This window comes from Coenobita brevimanus, chromosome 63 (assembly GCF_032717465.1).
Source record: "Coenobita brevimanus isolate Jiangsu-jjx chromosome 63, ASM3271746v2, whole genome shotgun sequence".
Classification (NCBI taxonomy): domain Eukaryota; kingdom Metazoa; phylum Arthropoda; class Malacostraca; order Decapoda; family Coenobitidae; genus Coenobita; species Coenobita brevimanus.
Window position 1 is genome coordinate 7,055,152 of NC_137016.1, and position 22,426 is coordinate 7,077,577.

A 22,426-nucleotide genomic window follows, 5' to 3' on the forward strand; every position below is an offset into this window, starting at 1 on the left:
TAGAATCATTACAGAAAGAAGCCAAGGGTAATGAGAACGTATCAGCTCCCTTGATTACACCATACTCGGCAATTATCACCACCTGTATACACTCATTTACTCGAGATAGAGAGACCATTACTCAGATATATTCCTGAGCTTATCCCCTACAGGCAGTGGGTGTATTTTTGCTTGTCTCGAAGGGAATATGAGAGAGAGAGAGAGAGAGAGAGAGAGAGAGAGAGAGAGAGAGAGAGAATGTGTGTGTGTATGTGTGTATTCTTTGTGCGTTTGGTCAAGCATATAACAGTCCCCAGTTGTGAAAAGGCGTCAGTAAAGTTCTTAGTCTTCTCCTATGCTGAACAAAGTCGTCTGGAGACAGCAAGAATAACAAGAAACATATCGTGGTAGTGAAAAGGTTATAACTCTTTATAAGTACTTACCCTGGTGCACGAGTGATCCTAAGTCGTATTTGTAAAGAATCCTATAGACCCGTATTCTCGACGGTTAAGGAAGCCCCATAACACCTCCTCCTAAGCGATTTAGTTTGTTTATTACACCTTGTTGTCGTAGTCTGTGTTATATAAATCCTTTTAAAATCTTCATACTCTGCATAAATGACGTACAAGAGGATAGTAACTATCCATATCCAAATATAAATCTTCAAAGAAGAGGTCAATCAACCAATCAATCATTTCCTGTGGCACCCCACGGGATGCATAGGGCCTCAATGAAATCTCTCCACCAATATTTGTCTCTTACCATCTCCTTCAGGTCCCACCAACACTCCTCTCCTGCTTCTTTTTTCATTGTCCTGAACCAGGTTTCCCTCGGCCTACCTCTACCTCTTCTTCCTCTAGCAGTCCACTCTGGCACATCCTGTATTAAACTACCTTCTTTTCTGGATATGTGCCCCAGCCACTTCCAACGAGACAGTCTCACATATTCATTAACTGGTTCCACTCTCGTAATATCCCTTACTCTTGCATTTGTAACTCTGTCCTGCCACTTTACCCCAAGAATCCTTCTCAGTATTTTATTCTCAAATCCTAATACTTTCTGATCTGTTGCAATTGTACTGTACCATGACTCACGCCTGTAAATTAAAATTGGTCTAACCATGGACTTGTTAATTTTCACTTTAGTATGTACCGAAAGCATATTATTATTCAAAACAGATTTCAATATTCCAACAGCTCGCCAAGCCTGTCTAATCCTCTCCTCAATTTCATTGTTTAATGATCCATTAGATGATACAATCGTTCCAAGATATTTAAAGTTTTCTACATTCTTCACCACATTATTCCCAATTACACAATCGATTTGGTTCTCCACGTTCATATTAATAATTTCAGTCTTTCCACAATTTATTACCAATCCCACTTTTTCTCCTTCCTCCACCAGACAATCAAGCACCCTCTGCATCTCGTAAATGCTTCCGCAAATCAGTACAATATCATCAGCATAGTCCAAATCCATCAGGTTCTTATTTTCTTTCCAGTTAATTCCTGCACCTGTTTTCCTTACAACCTTTTTCATAACATAATCCATAATCAAAACAAACAACAATGGCGAAAGAACTACTTGAATCACTCCTGACCTTAACTTGAAATGGATCACTCAAAGAACCACCCACCATTACCTTACAAAAAGTACCTTTATGCAGGCTTCTAATAATAATTACAAACTTTTCTGGTATACCATAGAATGTCATAATTTTCAACATAGCTCCACATGAAACACTATCAAACGCCTTTTCAAAATCCACAAAACACATACTAAGTGGCATTTTCATTTCATTATCTTGTTGCATCAGATGCCTTACAATAAAAATCTGATCATTACAACCTCGACCCTTTCTAAATCCCGCTTGTTCTTCTCTTAAAATTTTATCAATTACTGGCTCTATTCTCTTCAACAAGATTTTGGAAAAGACTTTTGCAACTACAGGTGTCAAAGTTATCCCCCTCCAATTGCCACACACACTTAAATCTCCCTTTTTTGGTATTTTTATAATCACTCCATTTTTCCACGTGCTAGGGTAATAATTGTTATATATATATAGTTCTTTCACATTAAACTGGCCTAGATTTTCGACCTTTATAGTAGCCTATTTCAAGTAGCTCAATGGCAGAAAAGGACAGTACTATGGCTCAACACCCTTCCACAGCACTTCTTCGTAACTAGCATCAAATTCTAGTGTTAATCTGTTGCTACAGCTCAACATTCTAGATAGGGAGATGGCAGTTTTAGGCCAAGTTAGAGTATAATGAGTATACTTTTGCGTTTAGCATTTTCTTTTCACTTTAACATTCACCCTAATTTGATAGTGAAGCGTCTGGTAGCTGTAAGACTGAGGATAAAAAGGTCTGTGAATAAAGCCCACACTTGTAGCGGTTATTTGTGATAAAAATAACTATGAAAATAAAATGAACCATCTCATGAGTGATACCAACACATATGAAAAATTCGGCCCTCCCCTTTAAAGAGACTTGCATCGGCATTTAACAAGAAAGTGAAAGAAGTGTTGAAAAATGTGCCCATGTACTGTAGATATCAATAAGTTCATTCAGATCAACCCAAAATTACCATATGTGTATATGGATTACCAATGACCCAGAAAGATACCATTCCACTGCGTCCCATCATTTCACAGTGCGGGTGTTTATAAGTTATCACAGTTCCTTGTCAACAAATTAGCCCTCGTAGTAGGTACAGTATCCTCAGCACACGTAATGAATTCTTTTGATTTTATAGACAAAACTGAATACCCTGACCTTTTTTCCTGAACAATGGTTAACTTCGATGCTGATTCACTGTTTCCCAAAGCTGCCATTAATGATGTTTTGGAAATTCTGGTCAACAAACTCCCAGAATGTGATCTTGATCTGGGTATACCATCTGACTGTTTCATAGAACTTGTAAAATTATGTGCGACTTCGAATGCTTTTTCATTCAACAACAACTTCTACATGCAACGTTTTGTTATGAGTTTGGGTTCTCCTTTGTCACCTATTTTAAGCAATGTATACAGAATATGGAGTATTATGAAACGGAACTAGTGCCACGAGTTTCTCCAGCTCATCTCACTTGGTTTCGTTATGTTGATGCATTTTGTTTTTGGCCTTCAGACCTGGATACTTTTGATCAGTTTTTTACACACCTTGATAATTTTGGTCCCTCCACTAAATTTAAAGTTGAGTGGGAAAACGGGGGTGTTCTTCCATTTCTTAATGTACTGGTAGTGATGAAAAATCATGCACTTAGCTTTGAGGTGTATAGGAAACCTACCAGTTGTAACCTGTTTATTACTTTTCGTACCATCAGTCTGCCATAAAACTTTTTTTTTTTTTTTTATAAATAACAGAACGGAGGAAGGAAAAACAAATGAGTAAAAAAAAAAAAATAATCCATACACCAGATTACTGGTGTCATCTGTTCATAAAATATCTGTAGTAGTTAGACTTGAACAGTTGTGGGTTGAAATTTGGAGGCAAACAACTCTGGGGAAGCGAGTTCCAGAGAGATGCAGTTCGGGGAATCAAAGAATTCTGATAGGCAGAAGTTCTGCAATATGGCTAAGTGACATTCCAGTCGTGAGCGCTACCAGATGCCCGTGTAGCAAGAGGGAAGGCATGGAGAGGTGGCACCATGGACGCAACTTCGTTTGAGCATTTGCCAAAAAAATATCTGTAAAATAATGCAAGGGAGGCAACATTCCTTCTTACTTGCAGGGGAGGTAGTTTAAATGTAATGGCAGGGTTGTTAATGATTCTAACAGCTTTGTTCTGAATTTTGTCTAGTTGTCTTAATGCAACCTCTCCACAACCATTCCACACGGGTGAGCAATATTCAAGCTGAGAGCGCACATGACTCTTATAAATTATAGCTAACTGCTCATCGGCGAAGAAGTTACGGACTCTGTACAATAATCCAAGTTTCTTTGAGGCGGTTTTAGCAAGTGGTCTGACTGAGAGGTCCAGTTGAGGGCACTGTTAAGTGAGACGCCAAGAATTTCAATACTTTTGGAGATGGGAATATTAGTAGCATTGAAGGTAATGTACGAATCTGGCAATATCTGTCTATTAGTAAACTGTATATATTTAGTTTTACTAGCATTAAAAGAGACAAGGTTGTTTTGTCCCCATTCACTGATTGTAGATAGATCTTGATTTATGGAGATGGCTGTACTGAGTTGAGAGGTAGAGATAGACTTTGTAAATGGATGTCTGAGTGTGAATGAAATATGTAGTGTTGAGTCATCTGCATATGAGTGAATGGGATTGTGGGTGACAGATAAGAGATCATTAATATGAACCAGAAATAGGGTTGGCGCCAGAACTGATCCCTGCAGCACACTGGCGTTAATTGAGTGGAAATTGGAATATACATCATCTACTCTTACTCTTATTTTCCTGTCATTAAGATATGAAGAAATCAAAGGAACAAAAGACATTAGTCCATAGCAGGACGGCAGGGAACGGTGCCATACTCTGTCGAAAGCTTTAGAGATATCAAGAGCTACTGCATGTGTTTCTCTAAAAAAGTCAATTGATTGATGGATGGTATGAGTTAAGAGATTGAGTATGTCAATGGTGGATCTTTCGTGGCAAAAACCATATTGTCTATTACTAATTAAGTTGTTGGATTCAGGATGTTTTCAATGTGCTTATTCATTAAAGTTTCAAATACCTTACCAAGAGAAGATGTGACAGCTATTGGTCTGTAATTGGAGGAGTCAGACGAACTTCCTTTCTTCGGAACTGGGTGGATATTGGCTTCTTTCCATGAATTTGGGAATAAAGAAGTATGTATGCATAGTCTGAATAATTTAGCTAGGACAGTGGCACGTTCAGGAGAACACTTTTTCAAAACAATTGTCGGAATTCCATCTGGGTCTGGAGCTTTGTTGGTAGGTAAGTTGTCTAGGATGGATTTTACGTATCTTGTCTGTACTTTAAGTGGGGCAATTTCGGGAGAATTAAGTTCCAGTACTGGGACATTCTGGCTGGTATCGTCTATGGTAGAGTGTCTGGCAAATGTACTGGCAAAGATATCTGGTTTCCCACGTGGGTCATTTGTAATGCTGCCATCTGAAGATTTTAGTGGGGGAATGGAAGATGACTTGTTAAAGTTATTATTGAAAGAATTAAGAGTTGACCAGAATATTCTATTGTCATTTGGGTTGTTAAGTAGTTTTGATGCTTGCTTTTGAAGGAAGTTTGATTTAGATAGATTTAATACAGCTTTTGCATGATTTCTAGCAATTTTATATTGGGAGAGTGATTCAGATGTTTTTGATTTTAAGTAAGAGTTATATGCTAATGACTTTTGGGCTGTTGCTGTGGCACAGTTGCCATCAAACCATTTTGGAGAGTTCGATCTTTTAGTGAACTGTTGACTTGGTATGAATAAATCCATACCAGCTAGTATTAAGTCGCAAATGTGGGACTGGGTAGAATTGGGATCACTAGAGAAGACTGCCATGAAACATCAGCAAGATAATTTCTAAATCCATCCCAGTCTGCCCTGTCAAAGTGCCATCGGGTCACCCTGACAGGTTCAGAACAGGGGAGTGTGGGAGGGTTAACTAATGAGGCTTTGATGAGATTGTGGTCAGACGATCCAAGTGGTGACAGTACCTCTATCCCGTATTGATCTGGATTATTTGTCAAGAATAAATCCAAGAGATGGGCATTATGGTCAGGATTACCAGGTATTCTGGTTGGTTGCTTTACCAAGTGGGTGAGATTAAACGATTCCGCAAACAGCTCGCACTCTAGACCAGCGTCGTCAGTCCGGGCAGAATGCAAAAACCATTCAACATTGTGCATGTTAAAATCACCCAAAATGGTAATTTCGGTGCCAAGGGCAAGGTCAAGGTTACTCAACTGAGTGGATATGGAATCAAATACACTGGGTTCCGAAGAAGCATTGGGGGAACGATAAACTTCACAAACTGTCTGTTATCTCATCAATGTTCCTTAGAGCCCTTAAAATTTGCAGTCCGGAACATATATAAGAAAATAATCTCATCTGAAAATCTTTCGAAACTTAAAGTATCCCACATGGTTCATCAAAAAAGCTTACCTTAAAGCAAGGTAATACTGTATTACTATATACCTAAAAAAAACCACCACAGAGAAGAAATGCTTCCTCACTTTGCCTTTTGTTGCTGACTTGATTATGTTAAAGTCAATGTCACAATGGTGACGTAAATATAGCCTTTAAGTATACCTCCACCATCAAATCAATGTTAGTAATGAACAAATGTACAACATATTCAGAAGTTGGCATTTATAAAATTCCCTGCAAAGACTGTGAACTAGTTTATACAGGAGAAACAGATCGAAGTTTGGAAACACGGCTCAAAGCACAAGAATATGTCATTAAAATAGGTAATTTGAATAATGCAATATTTAATCATGTTTGTGAAGCCAACCACAGAACTGACTGGTAAGGTAGCCATCTACTGTATAAAAGTTATGACTTTCGGAAACGAAAGATTATTGATGCCATGTGTATACAAAAATACGAGAATTTCAACCAAACTGAAGGCATGTATAAGCTGGATCCTGTAATGAGGTCCATGCTGGAAATGTCCCTTCCCGCACCGATACAGGTGAGGTCAGACAAGAATCTGACCTGACCTGTCTGGAAATCCCCTTTCTTCCTCCGGAATTCCCCACCTTCCCCCCCCCCCACACACACGTGTCTTTCCTTCTCTCTATCTCGCTGCACCGGCACAGGTTAGTTCAGACAGGAATCTGACCTGACCTGTCTCTCGATGTCCCTTTCCCCTTCGGGAATTCCTCGCTTACAACCCACCCCACCCTCCTACACACACATGCATTAAGAGGAGCCCTGGTATTGTCAGCATGTCATTCCTTCTCTCTTATCTTGACTACCGAAGACGGTGGCGGTGTCCACCAAAACTGGTTGGCAAATATATATTCTCCACTCTCGTGTGGTCAGTCTGTTCAGACGTGCTAGAGACCTATGGTAGTGTTGTGCTTGTGTGTTTTAGAGATCTGTGTTAGTGTGTTGTAGTGATCAGCGATAGTGCTGTGCTAGTAATCCGTGAAAGTGTTGTGCTAGTGTGTTGTGCTAGTGTGTTGTGGTGACCCGTAGTACATGTGTGAACTAGTCCGTAATGGCTTCCTCGGCAGAGAGCTGTGTCCCCACTACAGTTATTGAAAAGGACTACCTTGAATTAAAGGAGGAACTTCTCGAACTGAAGCGGGAGGTACAAATTCTCAGGCAGGAGAAGGCACAAATGAGGGAATTGTTGGAGGAGATGTTGGTGGAGAAAGAGAAAAAGGCTGAAGGTTGGACACTAGTTAACAAGGGTGCAACGAAGTTCACTCTTAAGAAGCAAACGGAAGTTAAGACCACTAATGCCTTCGACGCACTACGGGACGAATGTGAAGGGAAGGCAGAGAGGGAAGTAGAGGAGAAGGAAGGTGAGAGAACTTCCAGTACAGGTAAGTATAATCAGAACAAGAAAGGTAAGAAAAATGTTGTTGTTGTTGGAGACTCCCAGGTGAGATATCTGAACAGGGCCATGTATTCTCCACTCGCTAAACATGTGTGTCTTCCAGGGGCCAGGGTGGCTAATGTGGTAGAAAAAATTTCAAATATCGTAAAGGAAAGTGGTGACAAACCCACTGTGTGCCTCAGTGTAGAAGGCAATGATATTAGTAGCCGTAAGAGTGAGGTACTGTGGAAAAGGTACAAGTTGATGTTAGAAAAGGTTAGGGAGAGGGGAGGAACCCCTGTAGTGCTTGGTGTTTTACCCAGGTGGCAGGTTGGAAGGGAATGGTTGAGCAGGGCAATAGGATTTAATTGCCGCCTTGAAAGGTATTGCAAAGATAATGCAATGCCTTTCATAGACAGCTGGGATCGGTTTTATGGACGGAGTGCCTTGTATGGTTGGGATGGGACTCATCTTAGCAGGCAGGGAGTTACTGTTTTAGCTGGAATGATAGATAGGGAGTTGGAGGGATTTTTTCGAGATTGAGAAGTAGGTGTACAGGAAGATGCAGCAACTACAGTCAGAAATCATTATTACCATGTTTGGATAGATGCATCGATACTTGCAAAATTAAGAACAAAAGTTCAACCATTAGTGTAGATACATCCACTCAGGCACCTCAAATTGAGCAGGCGATGATAGATGATAGAACAAGCGATGATAGAAGGGTGATAAGCGATAGTACAAAAAATTGTTGTATTAGTAAAGTAAAGAGTTTCCCAGTTAGTAATAAAATAAATAACAGTAAATGCCAAGGTAGAGGCATAACTACTCGTAATAATCTGAAAGTGTACTACACAAACAGCCGGAGTTTACGTAATAAAATGGATGAACTGAGGGCTTTAATTTGTACAGAGAAAATAGACATTGACGTTATTAGTGAAACTTGGATGAATACAGACACTCGAGAATTTTTAGCAGAATATCAGATAAAAGGCTATAATATTTTTGTGTCAAACCGTCAGGGAAGAAAGGGGGGAGGGGTAGCTATTTATGTAAAGGATTCATTAATCTGTTATCATAAAGAAGACATTAAAGTAAATAGGGACACAGAAAGTGTCTGGGTTGAAATTAGTAACAATAGGGAGAAATTAGTCTTAGGAGCAATTTACAGATCTCCTAAATTAAGTAGAGCTGATAGTAAATACCTTTGGGAGGAAAATAGGAAAGCATCACAGTCCAGCTTAGTAATAATTGTAGGGGACCTTAATCTGCCAAGGATAGATTGGAGAAATCAGACAGGAGATGCAGAGTCAGAGGAATTTCTAGAGGTAGTACAGGATAATTTCCTTTATCAGTATATAAGGGAGCCCACCAGAGGTAATAATATACTAGATTTGGTTTTAGCTACTAAAGAAAATATCATTAGCGATATAGAGGTTGGTGGACGACTTGGTAATAGCGATCATGAAGAAATTAGGTTCAAATTTATTTGGGATGTCTGTTCCACTGAAAATACCTCCACCGTTCCTAATTTTCGTCTAGGAGATTTCGATGGCTTAAGAGCTTATTTTCGAACGGTATTCCACAGGGAGATTAGCTATTGGAGGGAATGCCAGGTCAGTGTGGAACCCCAGGTCATAGGTCAGGCGCAGGAAACACCTGGGGATGTCCGTCAGGTGTCTGTGAGGGAGGAGGTGGTAGATAGGAATGTAGTCCAGGTGACGGAAATTAACTCAGCTACAGTACCAAGCAGACGTTCAACCAGTGAGAAGTATAACGAGTTAATAAATATAATACACGGAGGCCAAGATAGATATATTCCTTCAAAACCGTTTAGAACTAATAATTCGGAACCTAGATGGTTAAACAACAGATTAAAATCTCTCATAGGCCAAAGGAAAGGAATATATAGGAAAATAAAATGTGGAGAGGAACACTTACGTAACCGGTACACAATTTTAAATAGAGAAGTAAAGAGGGAGATAAGAAAAGCAAAGAGAAGTTATGAAATTAAGGTTGCCAGTGAATCAAAAGAAAACCCCAAGGGTTTTTATCAAATGTACCGAACGAAAAATAAAGATAGGATAGGACCACTCAGAACAGAATCAGGTGACATTACCAGTGAAGATAAAGAAATGTGCTCCATCCTAAATAATTATTTCATATCAGTATTCACCAAGGAAAATCTAAGCCTGGTCCCTCAAGCAGCAAATATTTACCATGAGAATACGGAAAATATTCTTAGTAAAATAACCATTAGTAAGGAGGACGTATTGAAAGAAATTAATAAGTTAAAACCTCAAAAATCGCCAGGTCCGGACGATATATATATGCAAAGATTATAAAAGAAACCAAAGAAGAATTATGTCAGCCACTTTTAACGTTATTTAATGACTCTTTAAGTTCAGGAGAAGTTCCAGAGGCGTGGAAAACCGCAAACGTAGTGCCCATCTTTAAAAAGGGTGATAAATCAGCTGCGTCGAATTATCGTCCGATAAGTCTAACGTCAATAGTAGGAAAAACGTTAGAGTCAATTTTGGCAAATAAGATTAGAGAACACTTAGAAAGATTTAATCTTATAAACGAAAGTCAGCACGAATTCAGGCAAGGACGATCCTGCCTCACAAATTTGTTGTCATTCTACTCGGAGGTCTATGAGGCAGTAGATAGTGATAAAGCTTACGATGTTATTTATCTGGACTTTAGTAAAGCTTTTGATAGGGTCCCACACGGAAGGTTAGTTAGAAAGGTTCGAGCACACAGAATAGACGGCGATATCTTGAAATGGATAGAATCCTGGCTGAAAGGACGAAAGCAGAGAGTATTAATAAATGGAACTAAGTCGGACTGGGGATTAGTAACTAGCGGTGTACCACAGGGTTCAGTACTCGGTCCCTTATTATTTATCATATATATAAATGATCTAGACTTAGGAGTCAATAGCAGCATCAGCAAATTTGCCGACGATACAAAAATAGGGCGTATCATTAACTCTACTGACGATTGCCATAACTTACAGAAAGACCTCGATACATTGTCCAAATGGTCTAAAACTTGGCAAATGGAATTTAACGTTGAAAAATGTAAAGTACTTAACGTAGGCAAGACCATTGGAGATACTAAATACAGCTTAGATAACAAAGAAATTAGCAAATCGGAATGCGAGAGAGATCTAAGAGTTATGATTAGTAACGACCTTAAACCAAGGCAACAGTGCATTAATGCGAGAAATAAAGCAAATAGGGTCCTAGGATTTATTTCGAGAAGCGTGAGCAATAGATCATCTAAAGTAATACTAAAACTTTATCTAGCATTAGTAAGGCCACATTTAGACTACGCAGTACAATTATGGTGTCCTTACTATAGAATGGATATTAATTCGTTAGAAAATGTACAGAGAAGAATGACTAAAATGATACATGACGTCCGGAACCTGTCATATGAAGACAGACTGAAAAGACTAAGTCTGCATTCGCTAGAGAGGCGTAGAGTAAGGGGAGACTTAATTGAGGTGTTTAAGTGGATGAATGGTATAAATAAGGAAGATATTAGCAAGGTACTTAAAGTGAGCATACAGGATAGAACTAGAAATAATGGTTTCAAACTAGAAAAATTCCGTTTCAGTAAGGAAATCGGTAGAAATTGGTTTGGTAATAGAGTAGTAGACGAATGGAATAAGCTACCTAATAAAGTACTTGCTGCCTCTTCCATTGAGAGTTTCAAGCATAGGCTAGATAAGCATATGACAAATAAGGGGTGGATATAGAATAAAGAAACTCTTATAACCAATACTAATTCAAAAATTTTTTCTTTTCAGGTTACACTATGATAGTCTCTATTCTCCTTTCACACTTTCCTGTAAAATGTCCACGCCAGTTTTTCTATACGGCGTGGTGTTCTTTCTGACTTTTTCCTGCCGGCTTCGGCTGGAGGGTTTGGAGGGCGGGGGAGAGCCTTCTTCTTTGCTATCCTTATCTCATTCTAGTAGTTCAGTTACTCTTCTAGGAGCTGCCTAGCATGGGCCAACCGGCCTACTGCAGTTATCCTCTCTTCTTATGGTCTTATGTACAAGTGTGGGTTTTATTCACCGTCTTTGATTATCACGCCAGAGTGTTTCATCCAGCCATGAAAAGGTCCGTATTCTCGTCGGTTAAGGAGGCTCCCTAACATCTCTTCCTTTGCGATTCATTTCTAGATATTACTGGTAGGTGGGGGCGCTCACCATCCACTCACTCAATGTAGTGCTGCTCTCAGGTGTCTGCCCTTCCTCTTCTCCATCCCTCTTTCTTTCCATCCTCTTCTGTCTTTCCTTCATTCTTTCCCCTTCCGTCTGTCTATGGGTGACTTCACACTCCCTTTTCTTTCTTTCCTTCATTCTTTCCTCGTCCCTCTGCCTGTGGGTGACTCTACACTGAGTGACAAGCCAAATGGTTTCCTGTACACCAGGAAACCATTTACTATGCTGGATGGTAACCATAAAACCAAATTTTGGCGCCTGGTGGTTTAGTGGGTAATTAAGGCGCTCCAATCGGATTGAGCTGGTGTAGGTTTATATCCAAGGGGTGGCTGCTCACGTAATGCCACTCAGGGATGAGTGAAGCTGGTCACTCATCTTAAATGTCAGGACCATAGAGGTAGGAGTAGGGTAGAGGCGGCATATGGGATTAACCAAGGGTAGGTCAGAGTGAGGCCGACAGACCTGACTCGACCAACATGGCGGCGACCCCTTTGACAGCTGTCTGACTCGGTTCCGCTGACCAGGCGCGAGTGTTTTCTTAGTTGCAAACAGAAAAAATGAGGAAGAAAGTAGGTTATGAATGGAAAGAGAAAAGAAAGTAGTTAATGAATGAAAAAAAAGGAAGCATTTAAGAAATACCTCCACCGTTCCTAATTTTCGTCTAGGAGATTTCGATGGCTTAAGAGCTTATTTTCGAACGGTATTCCACAGGGAGATTAGCTATTTGAGGGAACCCCAGGTCATAGGTTAGGCGCAGGAAACACCTGGGGATGTCCGTCAGGTGTCTGTGAGGGGGGAGGTGGTAGATAGGAATGTAGTCCAGGTGACGGAAACTAACTCAGCTCCAGTACCAAACAGACGTTCGACCAGTGAGAAGTATAACGAGTTAATAAATATAATACACGGAGGCCAAGATAGATATATCCCTTCAAAACCGTTTAGAACTAATAATTCAGAACCTAGATGGTTAAACAACAGATTAAAATCTCTCATAGGCCAAAGGAAAGGAATATATAGAAAAATAAAACGCGGAGAGGAACACTTACGTAACCGGTACACAATTTTAAACAGAGAAGTAAAGAGGGAGATATGAAAAGCAAAGAGAAGTTATGAAATTAAGGTTGCCAGTGAATCAAAAGAAAACCCCAAGGGTTTTTATCAAATGTACCGAACGAAAAATAAAGATAGGATAGGACCACTCAGAACAGAATCAGGTGACATTACCAGTGAAGATAAAGAAATGTGCTCCATCCTAAATAATTATTTCATATCAGTATTCACCAAGGAAAATCTAAGCCTGGCCCCTCAAGCAACAAATATTTACCATGAGAATACGGAAAATATTCTTAGTAAAATAACCATTAGTAAGGAGGACGTATTGAAAGAAATTAATAAGTTAAAACCTCAAAAATCGCCAGGTCCGGACGATATATATATGCAAAAATTATAAAAGAAACCAAAGAAGAATTATGTCAGCCACTTTTAACGTTATTTAATGACTCTTTAAGTTCAGGAGAAGTTCCAGAGGCGTGGAAAACCGCAAACGTAGTGCCCATCTTTAAAAAGGGTGATAAATCAGCTGCGTCGAATTATCGTCCGATAAGTCTAACGTCAATAGTAGGAAAAATGTTAGAGTCAATTTTGGCAAATAAGATTAGAGAACACTTAGAAAGATTTAATCTTATAAACGAAAGTCAGCACGGATTCAGGCAAGGACGATCCTGCCTCACAAATTTGTTGCCATTCTACTCGGAGGTCTATGAGGCAGTAGATAGCGATAAAGCTTACGATGTTATTTATCTGGACTTTAGTAAAGTTTTTGATAGGGTCCCACACGAAAGGTTGGTTAGAAAGGTTCGAGCACACGGTATAGACGGCGATATCTTAAAATGGATAGAATCCTGGCTGAAAGGACGAAAGCAGAGAGTATTAATAAATGGAACTAAGTCGGACTGGGGATTAGTAACTAGCGGTGTACCACAGGGTTCAGTACTCGGTCCCTTATTATTTATCATATATATAAATGATCTAGACTTAGGAGTCAATAGCAGCATCAGCAAATTTGCCGACGATACAAAAATAGGGCGTATCATTAACTCTACTGACGATTGCCATAACTTACAAAAAGACCTCGATACATTGTCCAAATGGTCTAAAACTTGGCAAATGGAATTTAACGTTGAAAAATGTAAAGTACTTAACGTAGGCAAGACCATTGGAGATACTAAATACAGCTTAGATAACAAAGAAATTAGCAAATCGGAATGCGAGAGAGATCTAGGAGTTATGATTAGTAACGACCTTAAACCAAGGCAACAGTGCATTAATGCGAGAAATAAAGCAAATAGGGTCCTAGGATTTATTTCGAGAAGCGTGAGCAATAGATCATCTAAAGTAATACTAAAACTTTAGCTAGCAATAGTAAGGCCACATTTAGACTACGCAGTACAATTCTGGTGTCCTTACTATAGAATGGATATTAATTCGTTAGAAAATGTACAGAGAAGAATGACTAAAATGATACATGACGTCCGGAACCTGTCATATGAAGACAGACTGAAAAGACTAAGTCTGCATTCGCTAGAGAGACGTAGAGTAAGGGGAGACTTAATTAAGGTGTTTAAGTGGATGAATGGTATAAATAAGGGAGATATTAGCAAGGTACTTAAAGTGAGCATACAGGATAGAACTAGAAATAATGGTTTCAAACTAGAAAAATTCCGTTTCAGAAAGGAAATCGGTAGACATTGGTTTGGTAATAGTGTAGTAGACGAATGGAATAAGCTACCTAGTAAAGTAGTTGCTGCCTCTTCCACTGAGAGTTTTAAGCATAGGCTAGATAAGCATATGACAAATAAGTGGTGGATATATAATAAAGAAAATCTTATAACCAATACTAATTCAAAAAAATTTTCTTTTCAGGTTACACTATGATAGTTTCTATTCTCCTTTCACACTTTCCTGTAAAATGTCCACGCCAGTTTTTCTATATGGCGTGGTGTTCTTTCTGAATTTTTCCTGCCGGCTTCGGCTGGAGGGTTTGGAGGGCGGGGGAAAGCCTTCTTCTTTGCTATCCTTATCTCATTCTAGTAGTTCAGTTACTCTTCTAGGAGCTGCCTAGCATGGGCCAACCGGCCTACTGCAGTTATCCTCTCTTCTTATGTTCTTATATGGTAAAATGAAGGATGGAAGACAGATAGATGATTTAAAATAATATACATCAGCACATTATGAAAAAAGTTTATATCTATTATTCTATATAATATTCAGCTTGACTTTACTAACTCCAGTCATATACATAATGAACACTTACAAATTATAATTCACTCTAAAGATACTCACCGGTGAAATGTAATGGATGGGTCAGATTTCTTATCTCCTCTTTCTTTACACCCAAATGCGGCACAGGTGATGGGCATTTTTGGAGACTTAGGTTATTTGATGGTGAGTTACAACTTAGGACAGAACGTCTCACACCCACAGCTGAACTACAACTAAAACCAGAGGTAGAATGAAGTCTACTTTGTTTCTGGCATTCTCCCTGAGGAATACCAGGTGGACACACAGCTGGAGGTATTAAAGGCTTAATAATCTCATGACCACACCCACGGAGGTAGGATTAGGACTGTTACCTCTATGGGCACAGCCATAGAGGTAGGAGTGCACAGCAATCTTCTTCGTCAGGTAGGTGTTGCCGTGACCTATTGACTTGACCAATGTGGCCGTTTGACAGTTCTCTGGCTTCACCGGAGCCTTCTCCCGCCGACTCTACCCTAATCCTACCTCTATGGTCAGGACCAACTTGCCTAGCCCCGGGCTCCTACGCTCCTCTTGGGGCAACGTAGGGTTGGGTGATGGATGGATTGTATTTTTTTTTGTAAGTTATGCTCAATTTGGCGATAATAGAAGGAATTATATAACTTACAAGTTAAAAGGAAAGCCAAAAAAAAAAAAAAAAAAAAAATCGCTTAGGAAGAGGTGTTAGGGAGTTTCCTTACCTAACCAGAAAATGGGCCAAAGTGCATACAAAAGATTTCACATATAGCTTAAGCTTGAATACATGGTCCCTTAGCTTACGTAAGACTGGGATTTAACAGCTGCTTTCATTTGCATTTTAATAATAATTCTGCTTTGTGAAGTGTCTGGTAGCTGTAAGAATGAATATTTAGTGTAAACAAAAAATCATCCAAATTAACCTTGAGAGTTTACATATACACATGACCCCTTTATTTAAGTAACAATGATTTTACCAGGTGCTTTCTTTCATTTTCATTTTACTAATAATTCTGCTTTGCGAAGTGTTTTGTGGCTGTAAGAATTAAGATAAAAGTGTTAACAAAAGATCTTCCAAATTAACCTTGAGATTTAAATATGCACATGAATCCTTAATTTACGGGGCAATGCTTTTCCCAGCTGCTTTCTTCTATCTTCATTTTAAGTCATTCTACATTGTGATGTGTTTGGTAGCTGTAAGAGTGAAGATAAAATGTGCAAGCAAACGATTATACACAGCTGCAGACCCTCTGCTTACGCAAGAGTGTGATGCACAGCTGTCTTCGTTCGACATTTGTATGGCGATCGATATTAAGATGGATTCGGGATTATCTCCAGGAATGGTCCGGTTAGTCAGTCACACCCTAAGGATTTTCACAGGCAAGGTGCTTCACTCAAGGTAAGTCCTACACGGTGCTTCCACTGAGCCAAGCGCCATATGGTCCCGCTTCTCAAGTACTTCGTTTCTTGCTCTAACTAACGCCAGACGATATTATTTAGCCAGGAGAGAGAGAGAGAGAGAGAGAGAGAGAGAGAGAGAGAGAGAGAGAGAGAGAGAGAGAGAGAGAGAGAGAGAGAGAGAGAGAGAGAGAGAGAACAACTTTTGATGAATATGAATGTCTGCTGCTTTTATCAACACAGCATAAGAACTTTGTAGAATATAAGAAATACACCGTCCATTTAGAAATACTTCCTTAAAAAAGAGAGAGAGAAAAGAAAATGAGCACAACAGAATCGCTCATTACAGTAGTAGTAGTAGTAACCCTGGCCTCAACTGAATGTGAACCCAGTCGATTTGAGGCTATAGTTCCCCTCTGTAATGCACCATCCTCCTATCGGGGTGTAGGGGAGATGAGGGACGTTTGTATAAGAAGGCTGTGGAGCACCCAATAATATCAGTGCCACCACGTGAAGGCGCCCCTCTCCAGCACTAACATTGTGAAACCATCAATCAGCTGGTTGATGTTATGTTTTGGAGTGAGTGTATGTGTACCCTAAGAAAATGGTGCCAATAAAAGGGTTAAGTGCTGAGGAGAGCTGGGGTTGGGTGTGGCTTTCAATAGCACCAAAGTAGGGCTGACTCATATTCCAGTGAGTCGCCTTATAATTGTTCGATATATTATTATTTTCATCGTCACTATTATCTTCATCATCAAAATTACACTCATCGTCACTATCACCACTATAACCTCCATCACCATTAACTTTATAAAAATTTGCACCACTGCTTCTTACCACCTACCCACCAATAGCACCATCCAAGCCCTATATCTTATTGTCACAAGGAGAAAGGGTGGAAGAAAAAAGCTGTTATCTCTTTTGTAACAGAATCAGAAGTTAAAATGTAAATGAATTTTCCCTATCCTGTAACGTAAAAGATGTAAGGCTGCTTGTAAGGGACACTGCGCGGAGAGGCTGCTGTATCCAGTTCCAGTAAAGGCAGTGTTTCCAGTCCAATATTCCAGTTCGGTTTAGTTCATTTTAACCCCTTCAGTTCTAGGACGTCGTTAGTATTTTGTTATTGCCATCTCCAGACGATACTGTTTGGCTAAGTGGTGACTTGCAGCTGGAGGGGATATTATACCTTTCACTAACCATTTCACTGTCTTGGGGAACTCCCAGAATGATATTTTGAAAGCTATCACAGCAGAGCAGAACTTACGTGAAAGTTAAAACTTACCTCAAGATGATTTAGATACGCAGACTTCATTAATCCTTTCACTACCCAGGAGATCCCTTAAAAATAAAATAAGTAAATAAATAAAACATACAGTACAATACAACAGAGTTAAGAGTAATCCAGAGTTACTGGTTATCGGTAACATCTCGACTCACGTGACGTTGTGTTGGTGATGGTGAAGGTGTTGCCATCTTGTGTTTCAATCACGTCGTACATCAGGCACCTCGAGTATTGCCCATCATCTGTCCTGTACACATAAACATAAATACACATATTTATACACACATAGGCCTACACATATTCTTGCATATCTACATCCTCAAACACATATATAATTATACACGTACATCTACACACACATGTACTTACACTCTACATCCACACACACATGTACTTACACATCTACATCCACACACACACATGTACTTACACATCTACATCCACACACACACATGTACTTACACATCTACATCCACACACACATGTACTTACACATCTACATCCACACACACATGTACTTACACATCTAAATCAACACACACATGTACTTAGGCATCTACATCCACACACACATGTACTTACACATCTACATCCACACACACATGTACTTACTGTACACAACTACATCCACACACACATGTGCTTAGACATCAACATCCACACACACGTGCTTACACATCTACATCCACACATACACATACTGTATACTTACACATCTACATCCACACACACATACTGTATACTTACACATCTACATCCACACACACATGTACTTACACATCTACATCCACACACACATATACTTACACATCTACATCCACACACACACACACACACATATGTACTTACACATCTACATCCACACACACACACACACACACACACATGTACTTACACATCTACATCCACTCTCACACACACAATATACTTACACATCTACATCCGCACAAGTACATGTACACACACACACGTACTTACACATCTACATACACACACACACACGTACTTACAGTACACATCTACATCAACTCTGACACACACAATATACTTACACATCTACATCCGCACACGTACATGTACTTACACACACACACACACACACACACACACACACACACTTGCTCATGCAACTATTATTCTTTCAAAGCCCTCGCTCCCCCGTTAAAAACTGCTCACGCTCCCCAGGTTAAGAACCATTGTTTTAAAGTGACTGACTTGCTCTGGCACAGGTGTTTAATTCTGCATGATAAATGAACTCTGGGACTGACAGTCTGAACAGACAAACGGAAACCAACACAGACTGATGGACATATTCGACAGACAGACATTGACAGATACGTAGACAGACAGATACAATAAGTGGAAAGATCCTCCTCCTCCTCCTCATCATCATCATCAGCAGCAGCCTGACTTTTTTCCCACCAGAGGATGAGGTAAGAGAAAGAAAATTTTGATGTTTACCTGAATATGGATCTGTATGGAAAAGCTGAGTTGACGAGGCGGAGGAGGGTGGAAGGAGAGGCGAAAAATGGAAAGATGAAAAATGGAGAGATGTGAAGTAAAAGATGGCAATTGAGGAGGTAGAGGTTAAAGAAAGACGAGACACGAACGAGGATAAGATGTGGGAGGGAGGCGAAGAGAGGAGGGAGATGAGGGAGAGGCGGGGGAAGAGGAAAGAGAGAGGTTTACCTGGGGATGGTAATGTTGCGCCACTGTGCCGGAGTTAATGAGGTGTTGGCTGGTGTTGGCACGTGACACCAGTGCTCCGGTACCACCACCTCGAACAGCAGCTGGTGATTCTGAAAACACACCACGTATAGTCCAAGTCCCTTCGTCTCTCCTGCCTCTCTTTCATCGCTTGACTCAAAGATGCCTCACTGAAACGTACTAGAAAAAAGTGCGTATGATCAACAGATGGATGATAATATGCACCTCATTCCAGTCCTCACATTCAAGCATCAGTGAATCAGACAGATGAAACAAAGGCATCAAAGGCGAAATGACTTCTGTGTCTAACTGCACCATAACTTTATATTCTTATTACCCTTACACCATTTGATTTTGCTTGGGAAAACCTCTCAAAGTAGACTGTAATTACAAACCAAGGCTCATCTGGACGTGAACCCAGTGGACCGCAGGTAACTAACACTACAATTCACCATCCTCCTTTCGGAAAGTGGGGGAAGCTGGGGGACGTTTATAACCAGGCAGTTCCACCGGCCATTCACATCGGTGCCACCACGTGAAGACATCCCTCGCCAATCCCTCTCATGGAAAAGGAGTTATGCTGTATACAGTCTATTAACTCCTTCAGTAACATGACGACCTTGCTATTTAATTCCTGCCGCCACCAGATGGATTCCTTCAGCTCAGGAAGGCTTTCTTTGGGTCGTATTCCTCTGTGCCGGGAAACTATCTTAGCATATCTTCCATGGCGGTTCATTTTCGGATATTGCAGTTCATATTAGAAGGTTTGTTACTTAGATTACATAGATCATAAAAAAAAAAACTATATATACCATGAAACAATGCTGAAGTATATTGTGCAAGTAAATCTCAATGGAAGAGCTGCTCACAATGCCTCGTAAACCACAGAATTCACCCCTCTGGATTCAAGAGTTAGAATCTGATGCATAAAATACCCTGACGGCTTTCTGATTTATTCCTACTTCCACCAGACGCCTTAATTCAACTCAGGGTAAAGCTCTGACACTAAAGGGGTTAAATCTATCTCCAATCACACCCTCAGTAATAAGGTAGCCTTCCCGTTAGTATTTCCCACTAGAGGATTTTTATTAAACTTATTGAAGAGCTCTCGGCCTGATGGAGGTTAACTTCCCTGGGAGAGTTCTCCAGTAAGGCGAATCAAATAACTACAGTTCTTTCACCCTGACTCCCACTGTCGTCTTTTTGCAGCTTATTTCACATAGTACAGTGGCAGAAAAAGACAATTCTACGGCTCTGCATTCACGTTATAGCACTTATTCGTGACTAGTAGAATGATTCAGTGTTTACTGTTTCAGATCAACATTCAACATGGATAGAGGCAATTTTAGATCAAGCTAGGGTAAAAAGAGTATACCAGACTGGCGATAGGACCTCTACTAAGCCCTTCAGTAACAGGACATCTGGTATGCTCTACTCTTGTTACTGCCTTCACTACTAGCCAGTGTGATGTACATTTAAGGGCTTAACATGAATCCTGCAAAGTTAACTAGAAACGAGCACTGAAAATGACCAAAATAGTGTAGTGCACGTTTCAGACCTTACCATGAATCCTGTGAAGATAATGACGGTGACACGGGCAGCTCTGAAAATGATCAAAGTAGTGCATGTTTCTGAATGTACTGTGTTTTCTGTGAAGATGACGACGACAAGGCTAAGGGGGAGGAGGACAAGCTTCGGAAACAGCAGTCAGCTTACCATAATTCCGGTGGAGATGACCGGCAATCGAGGCGCTTTTGAAAATGACCGAAGTGATATCTCTATCAAAGCCAACCATGAAACCTGAAAAACTGGCAGTGAAGCAAGAGAGAGAGAGAGAGAGAGAGAGAGAGAGAGAGAGAGAGAGAGAGAGAGAAGAAGGGGAGGGCGCAAAATGTGATGTATAAGTCTAGGCTACCATGAATCCTCAAAAGCTGACAGGAAAACGAGGAGCTCTGATAGACAAAGTACTCTACTTTTTGGACCATGAGTGGTTTGCGGGAGAACCAGAGGAAAACGAAGGTAAAACGACGTACGTGATATATGCTTCGGAGCTTATTGTAATTCCTGCAGAGAAGTTGACTGGGAGAAAGAGGAAGTCGAAGATAAAAATGATCTGTGTGACGTATGTTTCCGAGCTAAACACAAATCTTGCAAAGAACCTGATCGAGAGGTGCAAGAGGAAGAGAAAGACAAACCACGTGATGCATATTCCGGCACTTACCACGAGCCGTGCAAAAAAAAACTTGATTGGGAGCAGCATGAGGAAGACGAAGACAAAACGATGTACGCAATGAACGTTTCGCAACTTACAATGAACCCTGAGAAGAAGCTGACTGGTTGAAGTACAAGGAGGATGAGAAGCTTCTGAAATCGTCCGTCAGCACCCACCGTGTCCAGCACTTTATCCAGGTGTTCCGTCATTATGTCCGTCTCTCACCATGTACGGCTTCTGCGGAAGGGAAGAAGTTGGTGGTGCTGGTGGTGGTGTAGGTGTTGCGGCTCAATTGAACGTGAACCTGGTAGACACTCTCCTCTCTCCCGTCTCCCGCGCAGTGTTGCCACTGCAAAATTTCTAATGTACCAAAATTGTGTATAACAGTTTTCATAAAAATGTACCAAATCAGCAAATTTCGGGGTAATTAGGGATTTTGGGGTGATCATATCAGTCAGTGCATTCACCAGCCGTTTAATAGTACTGTTACGTCCCAGTCCCCACAATGCCACAGGCTCCAACAGCAGCAGTACAGTACAGGAAGGACGTTGCCCAGTGAATTGTTCTTCCTATGGTCAGCCTTCAGGTGTGCAGTACACAAGACCAGCTGAGGCGAGAATAAACACTAGCTCCTTAAAGTTCACTGTCTTTATTTTCCAAGTATTTCCACTTAAAGCTTTCCACTTCACTGTTCTCACAAGCACTGTAGCTATACATCCTTTACTAATTGCAATTACACTTAATGCTTAACAACACTTCACAGTTATTACACTTAATACGTGACACTTCACTGTTTTCTCAAGTATCAATGATATACAATCTTCAATAACTCGTCACTGTTTGCCACTGTTTACACAAGTA

At 40.3% G+C, this 22,426-nt stretch overlaps 1 protein-coding gene across 1 annotated transcript in view; it reads right to left on the minus strand.

Moving 5' to 3' along the window:
* The window catches only part of LOC145404292 (organic cation transporter 1-like), a 48,936-nt gene extending 27,162 nt beyond the window's left edge, over positions 1–21,774 (minus strand). Inside the window, exons 1-3 of the mRNA XM_080275812.1 lie at positions 21,664–21,774; positions 19,336–19,445; positions 17,802–17,893 (exon numbers count right to left, since the gene is read on the minus strand). Coding sequence (XP_080131938.1) covers positions 17,802–17,893; positions 19,336–19,445; positions 21,664–21,774 — 313 coding nt within the window. The remainder of the gene's footprint in view (positions 1–17,801; positions 17,894–19,335; positions 19,446–21,663) is intronic.
* Between the last annotated feature and the right edge of the window lie 652 nt (positions 21,775–22,426).